This window comes from Amblyomma americanum, chromosome 6 (genome assembly GCF_052857255.1).
Source record: "Amblyomma americanum isolate KBUSLIRL-KWMA chromosome 6, ASM5285725v1, whole genome shotgun sequence".
In the NCBI taxonomy this organism is placed as follows: Eukaryota; Metazoa; Arthropoda; class Arachnida; order Ixodida; family Ixodidae; genus Amblyomma; species Amblyomma americanum.
This window is the reverse complement of record NC_135502.1, coordinates 14,380,088-14,403,732: the sequence shown is the minus strand read 5'-3', so window position 1 is coordinate 14,403,732 and position 23,645 is coordinate 14,380,088. Positions and strand designations below refer to the sequence as shown.

The 23,645-nt window shown below is 49.1% G+C and overlaps 1 protein-coding gene across 1 annotated transcript in view; it reads left to right on the top strand.

Moving 5' to 3' along the window:
- Window positions 1–23,645, top strand: part of LOC144136340 (adhesion G protein-coupled receptor L1-like) — a 102,053-nt gene that overhangs the window by 40,828 nt on the left and 37,580 nt on the right. The window contains exons 2-5 of the mRNA XM_077668589.1: window positions 7,665–7,963; window positions 10,796–11,101; window positions 14,474–14,671; window positions 17,372–17,563. Coding sequence (XP_077524715.1) covers window positions 7,665–7,963; window positions 10,796–11,101; window positions 14,474–14,671; window positions 17,372–17,563 — 995 coding nt within the window. The remainder of the gene's footprint in view (window positions 1–7,664; window positions 7,964–10,795; window positions 11,102–14,473; window positions 14,672–17,371; window positions 17,564–23,645) is intronic.

Genomic DNA, 23,645 nt, shown 5'->3' with positions numbered 1-23,645 from the left:
TGATGCTAATACACTTTCGTAAAAAACAAATACCACTTGAACTCATACTACAAGAATACCTGGCACTAAAATAAAAATACGAAATTTACGTGAAATTTTACACGGCTCAAGAACAGCAATGCACGCCGGAAGCGCATTAGTACAGGTGAAATTTAAAAAAAATCTTAGGACTGCCAAATTACATACCAATGTTTAGTGCCGAATATTATGCAGTGCGTATGGATTTGAGCTCAACAGTAAATGAGAGCATCGAAAACAGCATAATCTACACTGATTCCCTCAGCTTGCTCACAGCCCAATACTCGAGAAATGCAGTTGAACCCTTAGAAGGACGCAGCATACACAACGCAGAAAAAGTCACAACACAAGGGCATGTGATAAGATTAAGCTGGGTCCCGAGCCACGTCGACATAGATGGTAACGAGAGATCCGCGTTATGTACTGCACGAGCTCGGAGTGGTGAAATAAAAAACCTGAGGGCACCGCATAACGCCTGCATGAAGTTGACACATAGTAAACTGAATAACAAATGGCACAAACAGTGGGGTAGTGAACGAAAAACAAACTACACTTCGTAAAGGCCATCTTGGGCGAATGGAAGTCATGCAAACACCAGGGGTGTTTTTTTTAAAGTAATCATGTCGTTTTCACATGGGACACGCACACATGACACATACTTACTGACGAAACAAGGCAAGCCTCTTTATGAAACATGTACAGACGAGCTCGCACTAAAAATTATTTTATTCTGAAGCTCAAACTCGGAAAACTCCGGACAAAATATTTTACTGTTTCCTACAAATGCCACATTCTTTTTCACTCAATCCTACTCCTGGGTGAAAATGAACTTGTTGATCTTTCGCATGTTTTTGGGTTTTTTAAAGAAAGGAAATCTTTAAAACAAACTAAATATTTCACGAATTATAGTTATTTATTACAACAAAAAGACTTTTTAAACCTTGTGTTCCGCGCATGGTAGCCTTAGCAAATTATGTACCATAAAACCAAGCAGAACACAGCGCTCTTTTTCGCGAGGCATTAGGAAACACGCAGTCGCTGTACGGGCAGTTTAAACAAACTGCTTTTCTAATGCCACTCGGAGCGCATTGCTTAATGCGCTCGAAACGCGATTTGCGAAGCTCATCATGGTGTCGACGCTGAGCTCGTTAGCGCTTCCACTTTTTGCAGCACCTAACGTATTGCATGTATTATTTTATACACTAAGACATGCACCCATCGAAAGCAAACATACCCATGGCCCGCAAGTTCGCACGCAATCCTGTTGTGCTGTCTTACCGCCTTTGAATTGGGAAGGGGGGGGGGGGGGGGGCAGATGCACGATTTCGCCGCATGCAGCGAGTTGCTGCTTTGCGAGCCGCTCCTGTTTATGAGGAAGTGGTTCGCACCCTTTCCTTTTCCTGAAAATTTGGTCTTTTGGCGAGAGAAGCCTTTCTTGAGAAGCATATGCGCTTTCGAAAAAGTTGAGCTTGGTTTGCGCGCAAGCAATTACTACCGTCGAAAACAAAGCTGCGGCGTAGTGCTGCAAAAGAATGTGTAATCACCGAATGGTTGCAGCGTGACTAGATTGCTGGATCATGCTGCGTGAGCACGTGTGATGATAGTCATTTGTCCCAACACAGACGAGAACAAAGTGGCTGTGTGTATTAAGCTGAAGACGCCGCTTCGTAAAGCGTGCAAGCTGTATTCTGCGCCATTAGTTATCCGGCCGTGGCTGTCACCGCTACGCCTCACTAATGTCCGCGAGCTCTCCCAGCACACGGGAACGCCACCGTAATTGAGGGGAACGGTTTGTGCTCCCGACTGTACAGGCTGCGGTGGCCGCTCCATTTGGAAGCGAGGAATTCAGAAAAGAGCCGAGGCATAGCGACGAGCTCACATGCGACAATTCTGTCGTTTTTACCTTGGCTTTCTATATATAACTAAACTTCTCAGTTAAATTACAGAAATCTGGCGAAAAAATTCAGCGGACGTTTACGTTTCTGGTAATGCGAATTTCAGCGACTGTGTGAAAAGGTCACATGAACAGCTCTGGAAGCCGAGTACTCTGTCCAGCTATGAAAAATTGCTTATAAGGAGGCTCCTCGAGACAAGTGCGGATAACGCCACCAGTGAGCCGGCCTAGAATGCGCTGCGCCCGTCTTGCAGGGCACTTCATGGTTATATCTACTCTTGAGGACTAGGTAGACCGACCGTATTTCTTTTTAACTTTTTTTCTACCCTGTGCCTTTAAACTGAGCGCAGCCAAGAGCGGCATACATCCCGATATTCCAGGCCTGCTGTGTGCACTTGTTGCTATTGCCGCTACGGAGCTTGTCTACCTGGGGCTACATGTATGCTCGCCCAGCAAGAAGTTGGTTCAAGTGGCACGACAGCCTGCCTCTGTGCTGCCACGGCTTCGTCGGCTTCGTACGTGCCTGTCGTCCCAGTCACGTGACAATATGTGCTCCGCTGCCGATTTTGCGTCATGTGCGGCCCTTACAGGAGCTACATTCTGGGATGCGCGCAACCTTGTACATCGATATCTGTTAGGAGCACATTCGACGGATATACTAAGGTGCGGTGTTCGCAAAGCTGCACACCGGAAGAGCGGGAAATAATCCATCTAAGCCCTTTGCCAAAAGTAACTGAGCAACAGGTTTTTGCTTCTAAACCATATAACGGAGCCTTTAAGGCACCCCTGAAGACCTATAGGTGTCAAAACGTAAGGAAAAGGACTCAGCTTACATTGCACAGTTTCAGAGGTTAAGGGCTGCCGTAAGTGCTTTGCTACGCGGCTAAGAAACAAACCACATGTGCCCGGTTACTTTTGGCAAAGACTGCAAATTTTTTTCCCTGACTTTCGCGCAGCCTTTGGCGTGGCTGATCGGACTACGTGAACACAAAATTTGTAAACATAATTGTCCAGCACTCGTCACTTTTACTGCGCTCAAGGCTGATGTGATCGGCGAACCCAACATCTTGCTGCCCGCAGCTTTCTCCACCGTTTGAAGCCAGCGATAGGGGTTATTTATTGCTTTGGGCGCTCCCAGGAGTCGACCCCGGCCAGCATCCTCGCGCGCGAATGTTCCCGCTATGCGTTTTTCTATCTGTTCCTCCGCGCCCCTCGACGAGTATAACTGGGAACCGCTGTGCTCTTCGCCGGCCTAACAGAGCGAGTTCCTCGATGTGCGCACCTGGCTTATTTTGAAATCCGACGTGCGCCATCTTTCCCTTCAACGCCACAACCACAGCCTTACATCTCTCTGCTTGGGGCACCTGTACTCCTGCCTATCTCTTGAGTACGCGCAGCCCCCACCCGACGATGGAAGACACGGGAGGTCTCTGTGCACACTGTTGCTCAATTTCTGTTTTGTACTTGCTGATCCGTTACGTGGCGCAGGCCCATCTCGACGGCGAGATGAGATGTCACATTTTTAGTTGTTGCGTAGCCCCCCGATCCTCCCCCTCGCACGCCCCGCGCAGCTCTGTTCGTCGCTGACATGGCAGGGTCACTGTTAGACGTGTGGGGGACTACATACACTAATTTCCCCTCACATGTCCACTATGGCAGCGGCACGGAGTGGGGCCGTCCAGATTGCTTCCACCAACTTCCATCAGGGTTTCACCCGCCACGAAGAAGGACGGGTTGTAGAAAGTAGTCTCAATGTGTCGAAGAGCCACAGCAGACGTTCACTCCTTGTATTCGAAGCGAGGAGGTTAAAGTGCTGAAAGGCATTTAGGGGCAGCTCTCTGGCAGCACGCCGCTTTCTCCGCATGGTTAATTGATGCGGTCTCTGTCCAGAGCGTCTCCTGCGGATCCAATCTTGCAGAGTGGCTCCGGCGCAAACAGGGAACTTGGAAGAGAGCGCACGCAGTGCACCCTGCTTGACGTTAGAGGCAGGTCGTGAAGAAGGCAAGGGAACCGCCAAATTGAGAGCCGGGTTTATGGGCTACCCTAGGAGGGTCTGTTGGGGGCAAAGGGGCAGGCATTCCTTTTTTGCCCGATGCTTTTCTTGAACTTGCCGGCCAACCTAGTTTTTCTGTAGAAAATTACGCTCTCAAATGGGGTAGTTGCGGCCCGTATCCTTTCTATGCAGCTCAACAGGGTTTGCTTGTGGGCTACGCAGTGCTGCCCGTTTTCTAGCGAAGCATTTTAAGTCTCTTGTCAGTGCGAGCGATTCTCGATCCTCGTTCCTGCTGAGGACTTGAAGGCAAAGCCGATGGGCTGTGTATTTATATTTTTTTCCAAGGATATATTTCAGTCCTGCCGACCGAAGTCTACTGCAAAGAACGGTTGCATTTATCGGCAGCGACGATTTATATTCATGACTGCCCACGCAACCAACAAAAATTCTGTGACATGTCCGAAAGTGTCACGAACGTCCGCCGAGTATGACAACCTGCGCGACATCAACAGTGGGCCGTTTACAGAGGCGCTTTTAGCGATTAGAACGTGATTTCAGTTCGATCTATATAAGGTGACCGCAGATTATATAGTTTTTAGCATATGTCATTGCGCAGTTCTCGTCGGGCTTAACCAGTACCTGTCCGATATTAGAACGTATAAAATTCGTGACTCTTTACGATTAGTATCGCTGTTGCGATGTAAGCAGTTCACAGGCGCCTAAAGAGCTTCGGCAGCGGTATCTTCAAACCTGTCTAGCGACATCTACCGGTGCTGTTGAATAGGTAACACGCATGCACAGCACGAGCAGGCAGCGGTGATGTAGATGGTGAAAAACATTTAATTTTAGGATGAGTGAGTGGGGATCCGGTCCTCGTGGTAGTGGTAGCCCCATATGCGCACAGATAAGAGGGACGCACTCGTCCATTTCATGACGACGGCCGATGGCGAAGTATGAAGACAAATGAGGGGAACTCGAGGCATAAGAACAGGCCATTTCATTCTCAGTGCCTACAGATACGCTCTCTGGAGAGGTCTGCCGGAAATGACGCTGTGCACTGCGCTGCCCCAAGTGGCCGAGCATTCGTTAAAGCGGCACCGGCCATTCTTTCGAAACCGAAGAGTATACAGAACGTCGAGGAAATACGCACGCGGCGCATCGCCCTTCTCGCACAGCGAGAGCGCCTGTACGTGACACCGGTGGCTGCTGATGTGATGGTCAAGCCGTTCTGAAAACAGCTCCGCGTGGTTGCTACCCTGACTAACGCAAAATTTCAACTTACGGTAAAGTTTCCGGGGTATGCATGGATCTCTGGTTGCGCAAGTTGGCGTTCAGTTAACGACGCTATGATGACTTACCAATCACGCTTGGGCGTGAGTCGATATGCTTCGCTGGAGAGCAATACAGGATTATGCGGGCATAAATTCTTTTTGTTGTATTGATGTTAGGAAATTCGCCTTGGACGTCCTTTGCCACTTGACGCACCATCATTTGTTTCCACACTAAGTCCGCTTTCAACTATGCAGCAGCTACCTTATCAATTTGCGTGCGGCGGCTCAAAATTAGTGCCCCAAGTATACGCGAAGAGCGCAGCAGCGTTGGGAAAAGGCGCTGATTTTTTAATGCCGGAAAATGCCGTAAGCGTGGCTCCGTTCCAGGGAACGTAGATTAGGTTCGTGGGCAGTAAATCTGCCCTGTTTTGCATATCGGTATTAAACTAAGCGGCAATGAGCCAGGTTTGCGGTGTAAATATTATTAAGAACCAGTAGATGTACACAATCACGGCAGCGAGATGTGACATTCAATATGGTATGCACGCTCATGCGTGCCCTTGTCGCAGCCGCCGCAGTTGATCGCTGTATAAAGTGGCCAGGATTTGTAAATGGGCTTGCAGGCGCAGCTGCACAGCTAGCGGCCCCGGGAAATCGAGACAAACGCGGCGGGGTTCCCTGCATCCTGCCTGACGGGCCGGCGGAACGTACTCCACTACGCCGTGACTCCTCGCTTTCCGCCCCTCTCGTGGGCGCGTCTGTCTTCATCGAGGAGATAAGAAGATCATCAGATCCCATCGCCTCAATTAGCGTCAGCGGAGCCAATAGGGCGACAAGGACGGCACACAGCGCACACGGGCGGTTCCGAATCGATGCGGACAAACAAGGGGGAAACACGCCTTATCCCAGGGAAGAAAAGAGCCAGCCCGGCGGAGAATCTCGCTAGGAGGGATGAGCTGCCGACGGCAAATAAATGTTTGCACCCCGCCTGCCAGAACTCCACCCCCCGGGGTCTGTTGACACAAGGTCCGCCGCAGGCACTCATTATCGACGACAATGGCTTATTGTCCCTTGGTATAGGGAAACGATGTGTACTACTCTTCAAACGAGCTCTACATTAAGAAAGATGCTATGGAATGTTACAAACCTCAGAAGAAGCCACCGCTCGCAAACAATGTTTATAAAATATTATGTAATAGAACTGAAAGCCTTTTGCTTAAAATTTTTGTGCTTATGTTATACAACTAGGTTAAGATATAAAAGATGACATATCTTTTACTCCAACTGGCACTCTTTTGTAGAAAAATGTTAATTTTCGAAAAGAGGAACCTCGAATTATGGCAGGGATGAAATTTATTTACGGAGAAAAAAACTCATCGATTGATCGTTTGGATGTGTTAGCATATCCGAGGTTGACACGCTGAAGTTCGTTATATCCGAGGTGGCGGTACACTTAGGTTCTTTATGCCACGCATGGCGGCATTCGCCATTTCCGCTCGCACGGACCCTTCTAATGGTAAGGGATCTTGACAGTTTTGGTAGTTTTGGAATTATCGCGAAGTGACTCCTAAACTGGATTTCAAACTTTTTTTTTTAGTAAAAGTACGCTGATATTCAGAAGTTTCTCGTACATCTTCCTTTGAATTGATGTGTACGCTCTAGGTTATTTCCCCAAATGTGACGGGAATCCTGCGGTCGAATTTGTGCGCTGTAGGTTATTTCCCCAAATGTTACGGGAATCCTGCGGTCGGAATCTTGAAGAATGGAACACATTCTTATGTACCACCCTTCCATGCAAGACCGCGATTGTTATTCACACACGCTTATGCTTTCAGTGTAGGGAAATGCTCCTCTGTTTATTAAAGTTATGCATTTGAGTGCCTTCTGATAGCTGCTACTTTATGTGCCCATGTCGGCAACTGCTTTCATGGGCATTGGTTTTGACCCTATAACAATGTTTTCTTTCTAAAAAGCATTGATTTAATGCACTTTTCGGTTCCTGGCTTTAGCCATTAATTCGAGACCAGTCGACTAGCGCACCCCCCCCCCCCCCCCTACCGCACGCCTGGCGTAAAACTGAGCAAAGCGCGTAGCCAGATGGCCAAAAGATTTAATTTTCCACTCTAATCAGAGACATCATGTATACGTGCTAATATGGCGAAAAAAATGCGGTCGGTCTGCTCGCAAGCAGAAGTGGCCACGATAAAGTGCTTTGCTGGAACAGTTTTAGAAGTATGTTGCAAAAATTGTTTCTCAGTTGTTAAATTACAGTGCTCTGTTTTTTTACCTAATTCGGCAGGAGGGCATTTAGCTCGCTATTCGAACATTTGGAATGTTCGCGCAGCCTTCTTTGAATAGGACTTTACGTCTCGAGGTAGCTGAAGGAGGCGTGCAGTTTGCTGCACAAGAATGACGACTACGGTGATGGGCCCACGAACGACCTCCCTCCACTTCGCGACCACTGCAGCATAGCCTCGTTTCCTCGCAGTCATGTGGCGGATGGCAGTCCTGCTGTGTGCCGTGGCGCCCTGCCGAGCCATGTCGTTCCTCTCCTCGTCGGGGAAGGCAGCGATGCCTTCGCTGCAGACGTCAGCCAACCCTCCGTTCGTCCCGGCCGTGCGGAACCTGCCGCTCATGGAGCCACTCCAGGCAGGAGACAGCCAGCTTGGCCAAGCTGAGCCACCGGTGCTCGATGCCAAAGCATCCCCAGGAACTACCACGAACTGCTCGGCTGCTTGCGGCGACCAGAAGCTGGTTGCGTCTTGGACAACGGCGTCCGGGCTCCCGGTAGGTGGCCCCATACTCCAACTTTTCCGACAGCCGTCACGGACGTAGCGAATCGGGAAATCGTCGCTGTTCTGACACGCGAAGCACAGTGCTTAACAGCGATGTTTTTGTCTTTCTGAGGCTTATAGGGGGTATCCACGTGACCTCACGTACGCCATTTTGTTGTACAGCACGCAGCTTAAGCGGTGCAGGCCGGATAAGGTGGCGATAAGCCGATTAGTCATGCCCGCGGCCTTACTCCATGCTCCACGTACAAAAAAAAAGAGTGGCTTCTGGGTCGTAGGTGCATGCTCCTTATAGCACCGGCAGAGGGCGCAACAAAAATAACAACTATGTCGCAACACCGCAATATCACGCATCCCGGGAACATGCACGTCACCAAGACACGCATGTGCGTGCCGTTAGGCGCACACAGAGGCCGTTACAGGCATTGATTGGCGCAGGAGGCAGCTCCACCACAAGGCGAGTGTAAACATGTCGCTCCCAAATGCGTGGCCAGTTTACTCGGCTCTGATCGCATTACTTGGCTTTCCGCACGTCTGCGCGCGCTGAGCTCGAGACGGCTTGGGTTTCTGCTTCATTAATCCCACCGTGTTTCCCCTTCATGACCCCTCTTCCCTTTCCCCCTCTGGCAGGACAGCTAACTGGTAGTACCTTATCTCGGTTAACCTCCCCGCCTTTCCTTCTCTCCTGCTCTCTCTCCTTCCATGCTGTGTTCCACGCGGCATGCTTTGGAAGCAATACCCGCGGTGGTGGCTCTGCGGTTATGGTGCTCGGCTAATGAGCCGGAGTACCCGGTTTCGAACCCTGCCGCGGCGGCCGCGTTTCGATGGAGGCGAAACGCACAAAGCGCCCATGGGCTCAGCGATGTCAGTGGACGTTAAAGGTCCTCAGTTGGTCGAAATTATTCCGGAGCCCTCCTTTACGGTGCCACTTTCTCTCCTCCTTCTTTCACTCCCTCCTACTTTCCTTCTCCCATGGCGCAGTTTAGACCTCCACACGAGGGATGGAACAATTGCTGTGTCTTTCCTTAAAAAAAAAGACAATATGCAAGCAAGGGACTAATCTATCCTAAAGGATCTGTCTCGTCTGGTCATTGTTCTATTCATAGAATAAAAAGAAGAAAACCCCTTTTTTACCCCCTCTCCCTTTTCACTCCTCCTTCCCACGCTCCAAACGGTGCGATGACTAATCATCCTTACGAGAAATTCGGGACAGCTTGTCTCCAGCACACCAATTAAAAACCATTGGACCTATGGAGCTTGTACAACACCACGGACGTTTTTTACTGCGTATGCAGTTGTAGTGTCACAATGCGAAAATGGCGGCGTATGTCTGTACACTCAGAAAGTGAAGCCGCAACCCCGCAGAAGCACCACCCACCAGCCAGATCCTCATCGGATTCCTTAAGTTAGGGGGCCACCTACCTCCCCCCCTCACTTTCATCCTCCAGAAAAATTCGGTCGTGTGTGTGATCACTCGGATTAGAGTAACAAAATTCAATAAAATAAAAGAATTAAAGTAATCACTGACAGTAAATCCTACTGCTTTCACAGGATAGTCGCATTACACGTCTGAACATCCCGTATTTTTTCTTAATTAACTAACTGTACCTATAGCACACTACATTTTTCCTCAGGATTTAGGCTCCAGATAGCCTCCCATATAATGACAGGGGCATCTCAACGCTTTACTGATATGTGTTGCGAAAACCTTCGGAGTTCAAACAATGCGAGCTCAGGGAGGCGGCCAAAATTAAGAGCTGCCTTTAGGACAAATACACAATCTTTAACTAAACCACTGACCCAATTGCTTTTTTCCAGTAGCTTTAGATCGGATAGGGAGTGAGTTTTCCCCTTTTCAAGGAAGTTTTTGGTGAAATAAAAAGGAATATTGTCGAACATAGATGATTTGAAAATAGTGTCATCCCACATCACTTTGTAGGAATAAGGAGCCATAGAGTACACACGTAGCCTTTTCGTCCCGCTGGCGCCGAGTGGTCTAACGCTGAAGCGCTACTCAAACTGAGCTTGCGCTACCCCCATTTTTTTTTTCATCTCTTACCTTGACAGGTGAATTTGGAGTGCAGAAGTTGGCGCGTAAGCTAGTAGCAAAACAAGCGAACTATACGGCCGCTATTCCGAGTTTCTGGTGACGTGCGGGAAACTTTGCACGCAAACTTCTTTTTATACAAATGTCTAAATTGCAATAAATTATAAGCTTAGCGCGTCTCGATTATGCTACGGGCTAAACGAAAAAGATAGAATGAGCAAACCTATCACAAAAGTATGTGTATAATACAAACGGAAAAATTACGTCGTCCACAGCTATATGCCGCAGGCAAGCAGGTAAGGAAGGCAATGTAGGCCATTACAACTAGCTCACAGCACACTCTGTATTCGTGGTTACCCCGGATTCGCGTGGTCGTCGTCGGTGTCGTCATCGCGTCCGCATGCCCCACCGCTTCCAGCCTAGCAAAAAGACACGTAGCTGTCAGCTCGAGGGCACAGCCATTCCACCCTTGTCGTGACCCTCCGCCGAAGGCAAATTTGGGCAGTCTCATCGAACCGGATAGGTACGTAAACCCGACACGTGATCCAACTTATACTCCCCAATCAGGAATACAGCCAGTCATTCATAGGCTCCTGCTGCCACTTGTGCTTCATCTGTGGCAGATGAGTGGCAATCAATCGCGGTGCCATCATTGCGTTAATCATTGCGCTCACCAGCTAGAGTTCATTACTCGTCGTACCCTAACGGTATGCGGCTACAATTACTTTTAAGGAGCCTGTACGTGCATCGATCTTCCTCGTTTCTTTACTTTTGTCGAAGGAAACTGCAGGTCCTCCTCACCAGTCGAGAGGCTTTGGCGACCCGGGATTGCGCCTGGCTGTCTCCGCCTCGAAAGCCGTCGGAACAGCACCACCATTGGATGGCGCACCGACCAGCGGCTCTGGTCCGCGCCCTTCACCGTCGGAGAACCCTCCTAGAAACGGCAGCCGTGGCAGCAACATGCGGGACGCGCGAGAAGTCGGATCTGCGGCTGCCACGGCCGACGGGTCCGATGGGGACGCCATCGCAGATGCGGTCACCTCAGCAGCCAGTGAATCGCCCCGGGACAAATACGCCGCAGTACAGGTGTGAGAGAATGCATGAAAGCAGCATTGGCTTAGCTCCCTCCGTCGTAACCGGTTTCGGTAGCTACTGGGGCCTGGTTACCTCTGCAGCGTGCAAGTCATGCTCTTCCCACGCCTTCTTCCCTTCCCCGCACTGCTTTCCAACATCTGGAACACGGAGTAAAAGAGCGGACGGATCGCGCTGCTAATGTGCTCTCTTGCAATGCCTCAATGCAAAGCGCGGGCTGTCGAACGTTTTGCGACAGCTCTAACCATTTCGGCCGTCCTGGACGCCGAGCATCTCTGTGAGAAGGATGGAGAGGAGAATACGGGAGCCGCAGAAACGAATGGAGATTTGTGTCAGGCCTCACATGCCTTCGCTTCGGGATCATTCCTCTCGCGCCTCTTCTGCCGTTCCCTTCGCAGACACAAATGCAGAACGAAATGGTGGCCTCCACGAGCAGGAGAGAAGGCCGCAGCTCATTGTTCAGGAAAAGCTTCTGGCTCGGTTTTGCATGACTCGCCAGAGCAGATGGCGGCCGACTTTACAGCAGGGGCTGCTTACTGGATAACTCTTGCCCGCATGATCGTCTCGACCGATACTCATTTTCTCAGCACGTACAGTCTTTCTCAAAAGTTTAGCGCCCAGGGGGTTTGCTTATAAGCCTTGTAGTGGGACTCTTTAAGCCTAGAAGTCCTACCTACCCAATGGAGGAGGCAGGGCCAGAACTCTTACGCTTAGGAAATTTGGGGCGCTGGAGATGCATAACTAACCACAAAATGGGGCTCAGAGGCAAACCCCCCGGGCTTCCAACTTTTGACAAAGGCTGTACCACACCGCGGCTGCTTTTCCGCTGACGGGACTTTTAGCGCTCTTGCGTTAAAAGAGCGAACGAAAGAAGGGAGAAAGAAGCGCCATAGTGGAGGGCTACAGAATAATTTCGGCCACGCGGTGTTCTTTAACGTGCCCTGGCATCACACAGCAAACAGGCATCCTTTAGAGTTTCGGCATGCGTTTTGCTGCCGGAAGCCAGCGCTCCCGGTATTGTGCGCACTGAACGTGGCCTGGCGGCAGGTGTTACTTTCAATTTTGCAGGCAAAGCCCACTACATTGTCTTCGTCCCGTCGCATTTGCGGCGCCATCGAACGCGGCTAAGTTTACGAATTCCTCTTTTGAAAAAGCTGCTGTAGCGGTTCGCAAGCGCGTGTACCCCTGAGATTTTTTTTCATATTTCGCGCGTGTTTTTTCTAACGCGGAAAAGACTTATCTATTGCATTCATAAAAATAAAAACTGTACAATTAGAAGCTTGTTGTAGGGGTGTTTGAAAACTGGAAAAATTGCAGCGCAGCAGTAACAAATACGAGACGAGAAGGACGCAAACACAAGCGCTTGTGTTTGCGTCCTTCTCGTCTCGTATTTGTTACTGCTGCGCTGCAATTTTTCCAGTATGCAGAACCAACTAGCCAGTCACTATGCTTTAAGTGTTTGAAAATTCGAAATTTGAGAATAGCGAATCGAAAACCTTTCTATTCCATTCGGTCATCGAATGAAAAAGGCCAATTTGAAAATTATTTAAAATGTATCGAATAATACAGTTTTCGAATAAATGGCATGAAGTTTGATTAAAGGGTGCCTTAGCTTTTGTCCCCCGCAGTTTCAAAAACTGGACTCACTCTGACGCCATACATCATGCTCTCGCGACCAGTCTGGAAGGAGGGTTCAAAACCTTGACGCGCACAATTTGCACGGTGGCGTTCATATTACCTTCATGCTGTTAATGTTGGGTGGGACACCTGCCGTATCAGACTATCTTTGCCTTATTTTAGGTCCTAATTTGTGTCTGAAGTTTTCTGTTTTTTTTCTTGGCCACCGACTTGAGCATTATTGAAGTCAGGGTAGCAACCTCGATTCCATCTTTGCTGGCCAAGATCGGTAACATGGTACGATTTTGAAAGCCAGTTACCGAACTGCGGGTGCCGTATTGTATGTTTAATTTCCTCTTGCTCACCTGGAAAGAGCTCTGCAGACGTCCTTCGGTCAGCTATGATACGTGTTTCTATATGCTATCACCGCCGTTGGTAGGACCCGTCCTGTCGGCGTCTTTCCCGTCACGTGCCGTCAGGTACGCTTCCCCTGCCTGAATGCGTCCGACAGAATGGCCAAACGTTCTTCCCTGTCTACTATACAGAGTGTTTCACCTAATACATTGCACAATTTTTAAAAATAGGCTTTTTGAGTTAGAAGAGCGCTTTTTTCGGCGTAGCATTGTCAGTGGCTTAATACACCAGAATACCGCTAAGACGTGCTAACTAGCAGGCTACTTAACTAATATTGAATGGTTAACTTTTAACTATTACTGTTTGGCTCCATAATTATTGAGAGGCGTGTAACCCACCGTAAGGAATGCCCATGTCAGTTTTTAGAGTTTCGGAAACGCGGTTACCGTAGGCGCTGTGGCCAAAGAAATTTTGGCTACATTGCGCCAAGATACATGCGCTTTCGATAAGCTCAGAGACAAAGTAACTTCTCCAGTGCACGTAACTCGTCGTAATAGGCAAATTTGTTGGACCACAGCGCCTATGGTAACCGTGTTTTCGAAATTCTCAAAGCTGATATGGATATTACTTAGAGGGGGCTACACGCCTTTGAAAAATTAAGGAAAGTAACAGTAATGGTTAGAAAGTCAACTATTCTGTATTAGTTAACCAGCCTGCTAGTTAGCATGTCATAGCTGTATTGTGATGTACTACACCACTGGCAGTGCTATGCCGGAAAAATCACTGTACTAACTCAAATAGCCCATTTTTTTAAATTGTGTAAAATCTTAAGTGAAACTCTCTGTATACCACTCTCTCAACGTCAAAACGGAAACTGTTCATTGTGCTTTTATCAGGTAGAGCGCAAAGTGAGGCGACTGCTTTCCATGTTAGAGAGATTGCTTCGTCCGACGTGAAGCTTCATTGCTTATCATGCGCTCTCTGTTACATTTACTTGGCTGATCTCATTGATACTATAATATCTGCCGTTTCCCGTCGGAGTGCACAACAGCCGACCCCCAAAATCCTCAGCTCAAAACATATCATTCGGGATCCACTTTCCTCAAAAACTTTACCACCGCAATGCCACCCAACTAACATCGAGGGAGTCCACTCGTGATCATCGAAATGACTAAAGCTCCGACTGCACGCGGTGCTAGAAACGCGTCTGTTAATGATTTCCTACTGTCTGTGTTGTACGTATTTTTCCGCACCCACTACTTTTTCTTAGCTTTACTGCGGACTTCTGTATACCTGTTAATGTTCCGGTGGCCCGTAAACAGCGTGGCTTCACTCCGCGGTACTCGGGATTTACGGCTTCCGAAGGGGGCGCTAGTGGTGTTTCGCACGCTGCAGGCGGCCAGCCGCTGTGACCCTGGCGTGGAGTCGACGGGTTTGGGATGGAACCAGACCGAATGCGGCGTCGTTGCGGCCCAGCCCTGCCCCGGGGGATATCAAGGGACCGTGTACCGGCCCTGCTTCTCCCCCGGCCTCTGGGGAGCGTCGGACTTCACCGACTGCCGCCTCGAGAGGCTCGCCAACATCAGGAACCTGGTGGGTTTTCTGCTGGCTTAAAAACGCTGCAAGTGAGCGAAAAACGTACAAATCTCTCACTCTGCGCTTTTTTTTCTTCCCCACGCGGCTTTAGAACATCTGGTAGTTAGACGAACGGTTTTCAAGAGGTTCTGCTTCCTCGGCTCCTCAGCTAATTTTTTTATCGCGACGGACGCAGTAGCAAAATGCAACATTTAAATGAAAATGCCGCACTGATTCCACGTTAAGTACTGATGCGTGGAACGCGCTCCCTGGTCGAAAACTCAGTGGGCGCTCAAGTAAACCACCAATTTTCGTGCTACCAGTTCGGCGTCAGCTGCGCAACCTGCATAAAAACCTCCCTTGAAAGAAAATTGCAAATTTCGTCCTATGGAGCAAATTTCTAAAATGTGAATTACAATGAATTTTGCAGCCCAGGAAGGATATTTTGTGGAACAGCACTCGCACAGCCGTATGCACCACGTTTTGATAATAATTAGCGAAAAAGCTTGATTGCGATAAGTGATGCGATAAGAATAGAGATGCGGTTTAAAACAAAAAACACGAGACCATAACCGGAATTTGTTCTGCAGCGCTGGCCAAAGGTGCATTGTGACACATATATGCTCACGTAAACTATCGCCAACCGATATGCCCCTCAAAGCAATCCTATAGAGAAAACACTCTGTACACACGCCGCCTTCATGAGTTTGTGAAAAGCCACTTTACCGAGGAATGTACTTTTGCTTGCGCTAAGCGTGCAATACTTGAGATTTAGTGCTGCAGTTTGTAATACGCACACTGATAAATAGGATGCGCACGTCCATCCTGGTCTGGGCAAAAAGAAAAACTGCTCTGAGGTTAGGTGGGCTAATTTCGATAACTGCGTTCCGTAAACTTTTTCCCGCGGGTATCGCTTTATAGGGCTATGTCAGAGCAGTCTACCAGGTTTCAAACCAGGAAACCAAACTACAGCTTCGAGAACAGCAGGCGCAGAGGAAATCTAGCTCAGCACGAACAGAGGCTCTTGAGTGCTGACTCATCTCCAGTGTGTAACACACTGCTTTTCCTTCTTTGTCAGCGAAAAAAGCAGCTAGCGGTGTCATGAACTGCCGCAGTGAGAGGTCTTAACAGGAGCAAAGTGAACTTGATGACGGGGACCATAAGAAAACGGGGTTTTGTTACACTTGACGGAGTTCTCAAGTACCAGGTCGCCCAGTTTGGTTTATGCTCGTACAAGCAATATTTCGAGGATTAGTGGAAACTGTACCGCCTGCTTGAAGTTGCAGACATGCATGCAGCATCCAGACGACGTGATCGTTTTTCTGCACCTTTCGAGGTAGCCTAAGTTCCAAGACGCACATCCTGTCAGTCTACAACCGTTTGTAAAAGTACCCCCGCTGTCGCGACCCTTGAACCTGAAAGGGGAGCGCTTAACTTCATAACGGAACTTACGTCCGTTTTGTCTGCTCTGATGTTAAGCGCTCCTCTATAATAATAAAAAAACTAGAGCTGGGCCCCCTGACCGTGAAATCACGTCATCACCAACTCAAATGTAACCTTACTCGGCTTGCCTTTGTGTGCGGCGCTCTTTTGCCGCAGTTTTCCTTGCACCATCAACATCATTCTCGGTTCTCGGCAGTGCAATAATATCCCCTGCTGCTGTTCACGCTTCATTACCCCACACTTGGCTCAGCGGACCACCGTGGGACGTCAGGTCACACACGCCGGCCAAGTTACTCGGGTCGCAGCCTAAGCGTTTCACGGTGCACAAAATCATTGGGCCGCAGTACAAGAAGTCGACAAGTTTCAGCTTTTGCGCATATTTTCTGTGTGCGCATTTGTGCACATGTGCGCAATTGTGTCTTTTGCTTATTATGTACTGGTCCGCTTATCCAGGTCCGTTCAGGGCAGCCACCCAGACTTGTCTGGTTAACGACCCTTCCATCCCATTCTCCCCTGCCCCCTTCTCCTGACTCGTCTTTTGACCTCACCGAGGAACATCACTTTGTAGTAAGAGAGTAATTACTTAGTGGCATCCACCCAAGCGCAGCCATACGGCTACAAAGGAAAGCTATACAGGTTATAAAGAAACTTCCCATTGAAAGAAAAATTCGTCTTGGTCCAGGTTTCGAAAGCGGAACCACCGCTTCACCGGAGCTGTTGCTCTACCAACTGAGCTAACCGGGACGGCAAGCTTAGGGTAGAGCGAGAGCGAATTGATCACTGATTCGAAGTGGGAACAGTGTTGGTGAAATGTTTAGGGGAATCCCCCAAGCTGGAGTAGATTTGTAATAAGGGAGTAATTACTCATTGGCATCCACCCAACACTTTAACACACCACTTTAACGACTTGTCCCTCATCCCTTTTCATGGCCAGAAAAAGCTACACGTCGGGATTTTGTTTTCAGCTTCCCTAACCACCGCAGCTGCAACCAGGGAACGCGTTCCCACAGCGATAACTGAGGTCGAATGACTGATGCTACAAACTTAGCGATTGCTTATAATGGTGAAAGGATCGGAACAACGTTCCACATTATCTATCCAATCAGTGCCGAGCTTTGTAAAGGTTGCGTCTGTGCTGATTGGGCGCGTCAGAGGATAGCTTTTAAGCCGTGCCCCTGACAACGCTGCACCGTTGGGGCTTTACCTTGTGCAAAATGGAAACGAGCTCACTGCACCTGCCTGCGATGGCGTAGCGGCCCGTTCGTGTGTTCGCAGATATACTACCACCTGCACAACAATCTGATCGAGGGACTGTACCACTTGGCCGACGACTTGGCGCGGTACCTGACGAGCGCAGACATGCGCAGTCCCATGGACAGGCTGGACACGATGGACGCGCTCAGCTCGGTGCTTCGAACCAAGCTCGCACTGAGGCTTCGCAATGGCTTCGACATCGCCTTCGTGCAGGTACGTGCGAACAGCCCCTTTCAGGGCTGGAAAAACTTGTAGTAGTTTCAGAGTGGAAAAACGTGTAGTAGCGCCGTGCCCTTATTTGTTTCTTTCACCCTCACTCGCCCACCAGACCATTCTTCTCCCTGTGGCAGCAGTGAATTGATGTATATACGTCAGTTGTGTCGTCATGTAACCTCATGGGGAAATCGAAAAAAAAAACAAATATTCCTGGACAGTCACCACTGTGTGCAATGCGATATTCATCGATAGCTGTTCTCGGTGATGAGTATAATATTGGCTATTAAATTAACCTCCTCTCTGGTAAGTGCTCTTGATATATCGCTATGCTCTCACTCGTTACTTCAACTCTGTTCGGGCCAGTCAGCGTGGTGCTTTTCTATAGAGCTTTGCAGTGACGTCATTTCACCATGTCGCTGCATGCTGACCAATCACTGCCACGCTGTGTTATACCAAAGCCCCAGAAACCGTTATCGTGCCCTTAACAGCTGTAGATGTTAGTGTAGCTGCGGCGAATCGGATCCGAACCTGGGACCTCATCGTCGCTGTCGCTAAAACTGCAAGGTTCTCGAGACTAGATCCTTGATGCTAACGGTAAAGTTTTTGGTATAGGCTTTCAAGAAATCGGCAGCAGTACATCCCAGAGGGCAGGCGCAGTGTCAATGACAGCCTGCGTGTTTCGCGATCACATGCGACGCCGGAAAGCTAAACGCCGGGTGTGGCTAATCGCTTAAGTCAGTTGATTGCCCCTACTGTAGCAGACTTGCCGCAATGCCGTCAGAGATGCTCTGGACAAATGGCTGTGTGGCTTGCATTCCCCTGTGGCGGAGTATGTCTGCTCTCTGCATGCATCACATATCTGATGTGCATCTTTACGATCATTGCTCCGGACTGGGCACAAGGAACCTCGTTCTCACATCTTTAGCGAGGCACTTTCTAACTCTTTACCGCAGTGGTGGCCTAGTGGTCGAGCATCCCCCTCGCATGCGGGAGGTGCGGGATTCTATCCCCAATGCCGCCTGGTACCCACTGGTGATAGAATGGGTAGAAGCTTCCCCTGGCCTGATGCTCTGCTTATTTAGGGTGAAATGCTTGGGAAATGGGTCTTTGACCCCACCTTGAGCAAAAACCAAAAATTCCTTGTGCCATGGCGCTCTTTGGCCGCAGATGCCCTTGCGCCATAAAAAATTCACTATCATCACTTTTTCCCTCGGTGATCGTCGCTATGGCACCCAGATTTTAAAGAACGAATTCGACGGCGGCAGTTTGGCAACGCAGCTGTCCCTGAACGTCCTTCAGAGCATCGTCGGGACTACTATCGCATGCCTGTTTTCATTAAACGCATCTGAAAATAAGCCGGGATTTTTCTAATTGCTGTGTGGCTCAGCATTTGCACGTATGAGCGCGAAATGAGAGGCACAGGGAAAGTAAACAGAGCGCTTATTACTGCATATGATGTGAGAGGGCGGAAGGAATCCTTCAAAAACTCCTGGAGTGAAAGGAGGAATGTCAGCAGAAATGAATAATTTTTGCTGGCATACGCGGCTGAAAGTACCAAAAAATATTGCGGAACCGAGTAGGCAGTTCAAGGTTTGCTGCAAGCATGGTAATACTAAAGGAAATTCGTCGTCCGGTTGTGCTACTGTTTTGATACGTTCACAGTTTGTGTATGGTAGTGGTATAAGTTAAGCGTTGAGAGGAAGTCTGATGGCAAGGAATATAAGTTTATTTCATGCTCTAGCAGGCAGACCAAAAGCAACAGTGCCTGACTAGATCCTTCCGCCTCATGATACTGATGGTGAACTCGGAAGTAAAAAAAGTAAGCACAGGTAGCTCAACAGTTTTTCACAAACTTTGAACAAATATTGCACCAAGCTAAGAACAGTACCTGAATTCCATACAAAATGGTAAGCAAAAGCCTCCAAAAAGGTCTGAGTCAAAGGTAATTGTAAGAAGAGCAGCGTAAAAACTATATAAACAAAAACGAAATCAGCCTGCATTATGTACCCTGATATCGACAAATCTTTCTTCAAGTCAATTTATGTTGCTTAAGTGCTCCTATTATTCCGGCGTATTTCATATGAATGGTGCTGCATATATAGTAGCACTCGTACACGGTTTATTCTGAAATCAGTTGTGACACTGCCTGGGAAAAGCTTGATAGGCAGGTAATCGGTACAGTACAGTATTCTGCAAAATATTATTACAGTATAAAGGGCGTAAACTGGAAAAAATTAAAATTTTGGGCCTCCTAAAAAAACAGAGTCCTAGTATTCAGCCGTCATAGATTACCAGAAAACAGTGACTCAGTCGGAACCTCAGCAGTCTTGTGGGTATTACGGAATCAAGCCGCAGATGAACCTTGCATAAAGATACTGGAATATGTCCATAGCGGCTGCACATCCACCATAGTTCTCCATAAAGTCAGCAATAAAATTCCAGTAAGGAATTGTGTCAGGCAGGGAGACGAGATCTCTTGAATTCCATTGACCATCTGTTTACTGGCGGTATTCAGAGGCCAGGATGGTGGATCATTTTTGTAATCTGCGATTCGCTGGTGACATTTCCTTTCTAAGTCACTCAGGGGATGAGTCGAAAAGCGTGGTTAATGAATTAGACAGGCAAAGCAGAACGATGGGTCTAAAAATTAATATGCCGAAAACTAAAGCATTTTTCGACAGACTCGGAAGGGAACAGTAAATATAGGATAGCGAGTAGCTGGAAGTGGTCAGGGAATATGTATACTTAGGGCAGAAAGTGACCGCAGATCCGGATCACGAGAGGGAAATAACTACCAGAATGAGGTGGAGCGCATATGGCAGGTACTCTCAGATCATGAGTGGCAGTTTACCAATATCCCTCAAGATAAAAGTGCACAACAGCTGTATCTTACTGGTACTCAGCTACAGCGGAGAAAAGTGGAGGCTAAGGAAAAAGGTTCAACTTAAACTGAGGACAACGCGGCGAGCTATGGAAAGCAAAATGGTAGTTATAACGTTAAGAGACCGGGAGATGGCAGAGTGAGTGAGGGAACAAACGCGGGTCAATGACATCCTTGTCGAAATCAAGAAGATGAAATAGGGTTGGACAGGGCATGTAATTCGAATGCAAGATAACAGATGGTCGCTGAAGGCAACAGACTGGATTGCAAGGGAAGGGAAGCGTAGCAGGGGAGGCCCACCAGAAAGCTATAAGTGGGCGGATGAAATTGAGAAGTTTGCGGAAATAGGTGGCCGCAGCTGGCACAGGACAGGTTTAATTGGAAAGATATGGGAGAGGCCTTTGTCCTGCAGTGGTCGTAGTGATGCTGATAATGATGATGATGATGATGTGTAACCTGCATGGCTTTACGCCAGGCCACCTCCGAGCGAAACAACTGTGTAAGTCCTCTTGTGTTCTCCATTTCATTCGTAGAGACAGATGAACTGGATAGTATTAGACTTCTTTTAAGGCATTTGAGGCGGTTCCACTTTCTGTTTTGCTTATAGACGTGGTATGCTTTTGGCTCATTTCTCAGCAATTTCACTTTAGGAACCTACCGAAATCACAGGAGATGGAAACCGAAACTTAAGACGAAATGGAACAGTATTTCCATATAAAGGCGGTCATCTACGATCTAAAAAAAATTGCAAGCGTCCTAGACTAAATTCGAAGGCGCGTCGACGTGAGCCCATTAGACTCCTCGCTTGACCCCTCGGTCAGTCGGCCATTAACGCAAGGATCAAAACAGTGTTTCTGACGCATTTTTCCAGGTATGAACCCCACTTGTAAGAAGCTAGGTGGACCAAATGGATACCGCTGCATAGGTCGCGTCACTGGGACGATTGCAGGTCGATCGTTGCATTGATACGCACACAGCGAGGCCTGAACGGAGCGTTTCTGGCACTATCATGGCCGCTTCTCTCGCCCGTGTTGGTGCAAGTTGGTGGCGCGGGAACGTGTGTACCCCGCACGGCACGTTTTCGCGGGCGAGAACCGTTCCATGCCGGCCAGGCTTAACGGTCCTTGAAATTAGTAATTGATGACGACTCATGCCCCTTGACGCAAAGACGGAGGGCTTAAATCCTCATCTTCGTCATCGGTCACCTTTAATGCCTGGTACGGTCATTCCCTATGCGCCCGGCGTCAGCAGTGCTGCACCGGTTGGCGAGGCTTGAGGGCTCGAAGGCCAGGAATCGCATCTTAAAGCCCTGGAGCGAAACGTGCTCTCGAGGCTGGAGCACAGACGGGTTCAACTGATTAGTAACGGCTGCGTCACATGGACGCACGTGAGCAGCAAATTACAGCCATAATCATCCCTAAGTGTAAATAAAAGCGCAGAGAAACGCGTGAAACGCCGAACCCCCACACAACGGGGTCGAGACCGGCTAGCAACGTATATGGCCAGTCCGAGAAGGGGCAGCGCTCCGCCAGCAAAGCATGTAATGCTAAGACCTACTTTCGGGGACGAAACGAAAAAAATTTCTAACAGTTTTCGTGTTTGCTACGCCGTTCGTTTGAACGCCGCTGATACCGCGACAGTCTACTAACCGAATTTTGCCAGTCACAACGCCATGTGTCGATACATAATTTTCATGGAGAGTTTAGTGGCTGGTGTGATGTAACAGCCCTTTAAAACAACACCAGTGATCGGTATGAGTCCTCTGCTGTATTGGCGGCTTGAATGGTATCTCGCTAACATGCGCTGCCATAGGTCTCAGCGCGCTAGTGTCAATGTTGTGGTTATTGGGAAAAGAAATGCGCGCTTTCTGGTTGACGGTGGACGCATGAACAGTGTCATGAGGGAAGGGATAGAGGGAGGAGTGAAAGCAAACTGAGGAAGAAAGCGGCGATTTAGTGGAGGGCTCCAGATGAAATTAGACGCAGTTCCGGTTCTCTAACGTTTGCTGACGTCGGGCAGCACTCGGGCGTCTAGCGTACAGTGGCGTCACATAGCACGCGGCAGTTTGTGCATTCTACTTCGACTGAAATGCGGCCGCCATGGACTGGATATGACCCTACTACGCGGGGATGACATTACGCTCCCCTAAACGCGATAAGGCAGGGCCTCCGGTCTAATAACGCGGGATCACGGATTTAAGAAATCAGGGGGCCACTTTGCTGACCCAAAGTGCGGTGAGGCGAACGCCTTTAGGTGGTGGTGGTAGTGGTTTTATTAAAAATAATAGTAAAAAGGAAGGAAAAGATTTTTTGCTAGCCCCGGCATCTGCCATCGATACTGAAGCACCTGAGCTGGGGCAGCGGAAATAAAGGACAGCAGGCAGAATGGAGAAATGAAATGAAAGAGGTGAGGGGACAGGAATAGAGGACAGGGGGAGAAGTAATATGTACAAACTATTTACACAATAAGTAATGTGTCAAGGTTGTGCGCGTGATTAGTTCATTTTAGAGGAATTAAATCACACACGCGCACAGCACTGTGTAGGTTACAACTGGAGTGGGGCGTCCAGTTATTAATCGTTCAAGGTAGAACTCGCGGAGCGTTCGGTCACTGCGTGTAACTACCTGACGGAGAACAGACGGGACGTCAAGCCCGTGTGTTCGAGGAATGCACAGAGGCTCACCAAAGTTCGCTCACGAGTGCGCGCACTGCCCTGCGGCCACAATAGCGTCTTGATGGAGTCTGGTAGTATGCCCTGCGCCCTATAGGCCGCGAGCATATCGCGACGAGCATCGGCGAACGCGGAGCAGCGAAGGAGCAGATGTTCTAGTGTTTCCACTGCACCGCATCCGTCACACACATCACTCGTCGCGATTCCGTGACGCACCCGTCGTTCCCCGGGCCACACGCAGCCAATGCGCGCGCGGAGGATCATTGCACGTTGCGACCGTGTAAGTGCGCGACAGCCGGTGACACTGTCGATGCGCTCACCTCCCGCGATGCGTGGGTCGGGGTGCTGCTTTCGGAGATGGTCGTGAATGGCCGCACGCACGTCCTCCAGCGCAAGGGGCAGATCGCTGGCAGGTAGTTGGTGTGCAGCGGTCGCGAGGTCGTCAGCTTCTTCGTTGCCGGCGATGCCGCAGTGACCGGGCACCCACTGTGCACGCACGGCACAACCTCTCTGCGCGAGGCGCTCGA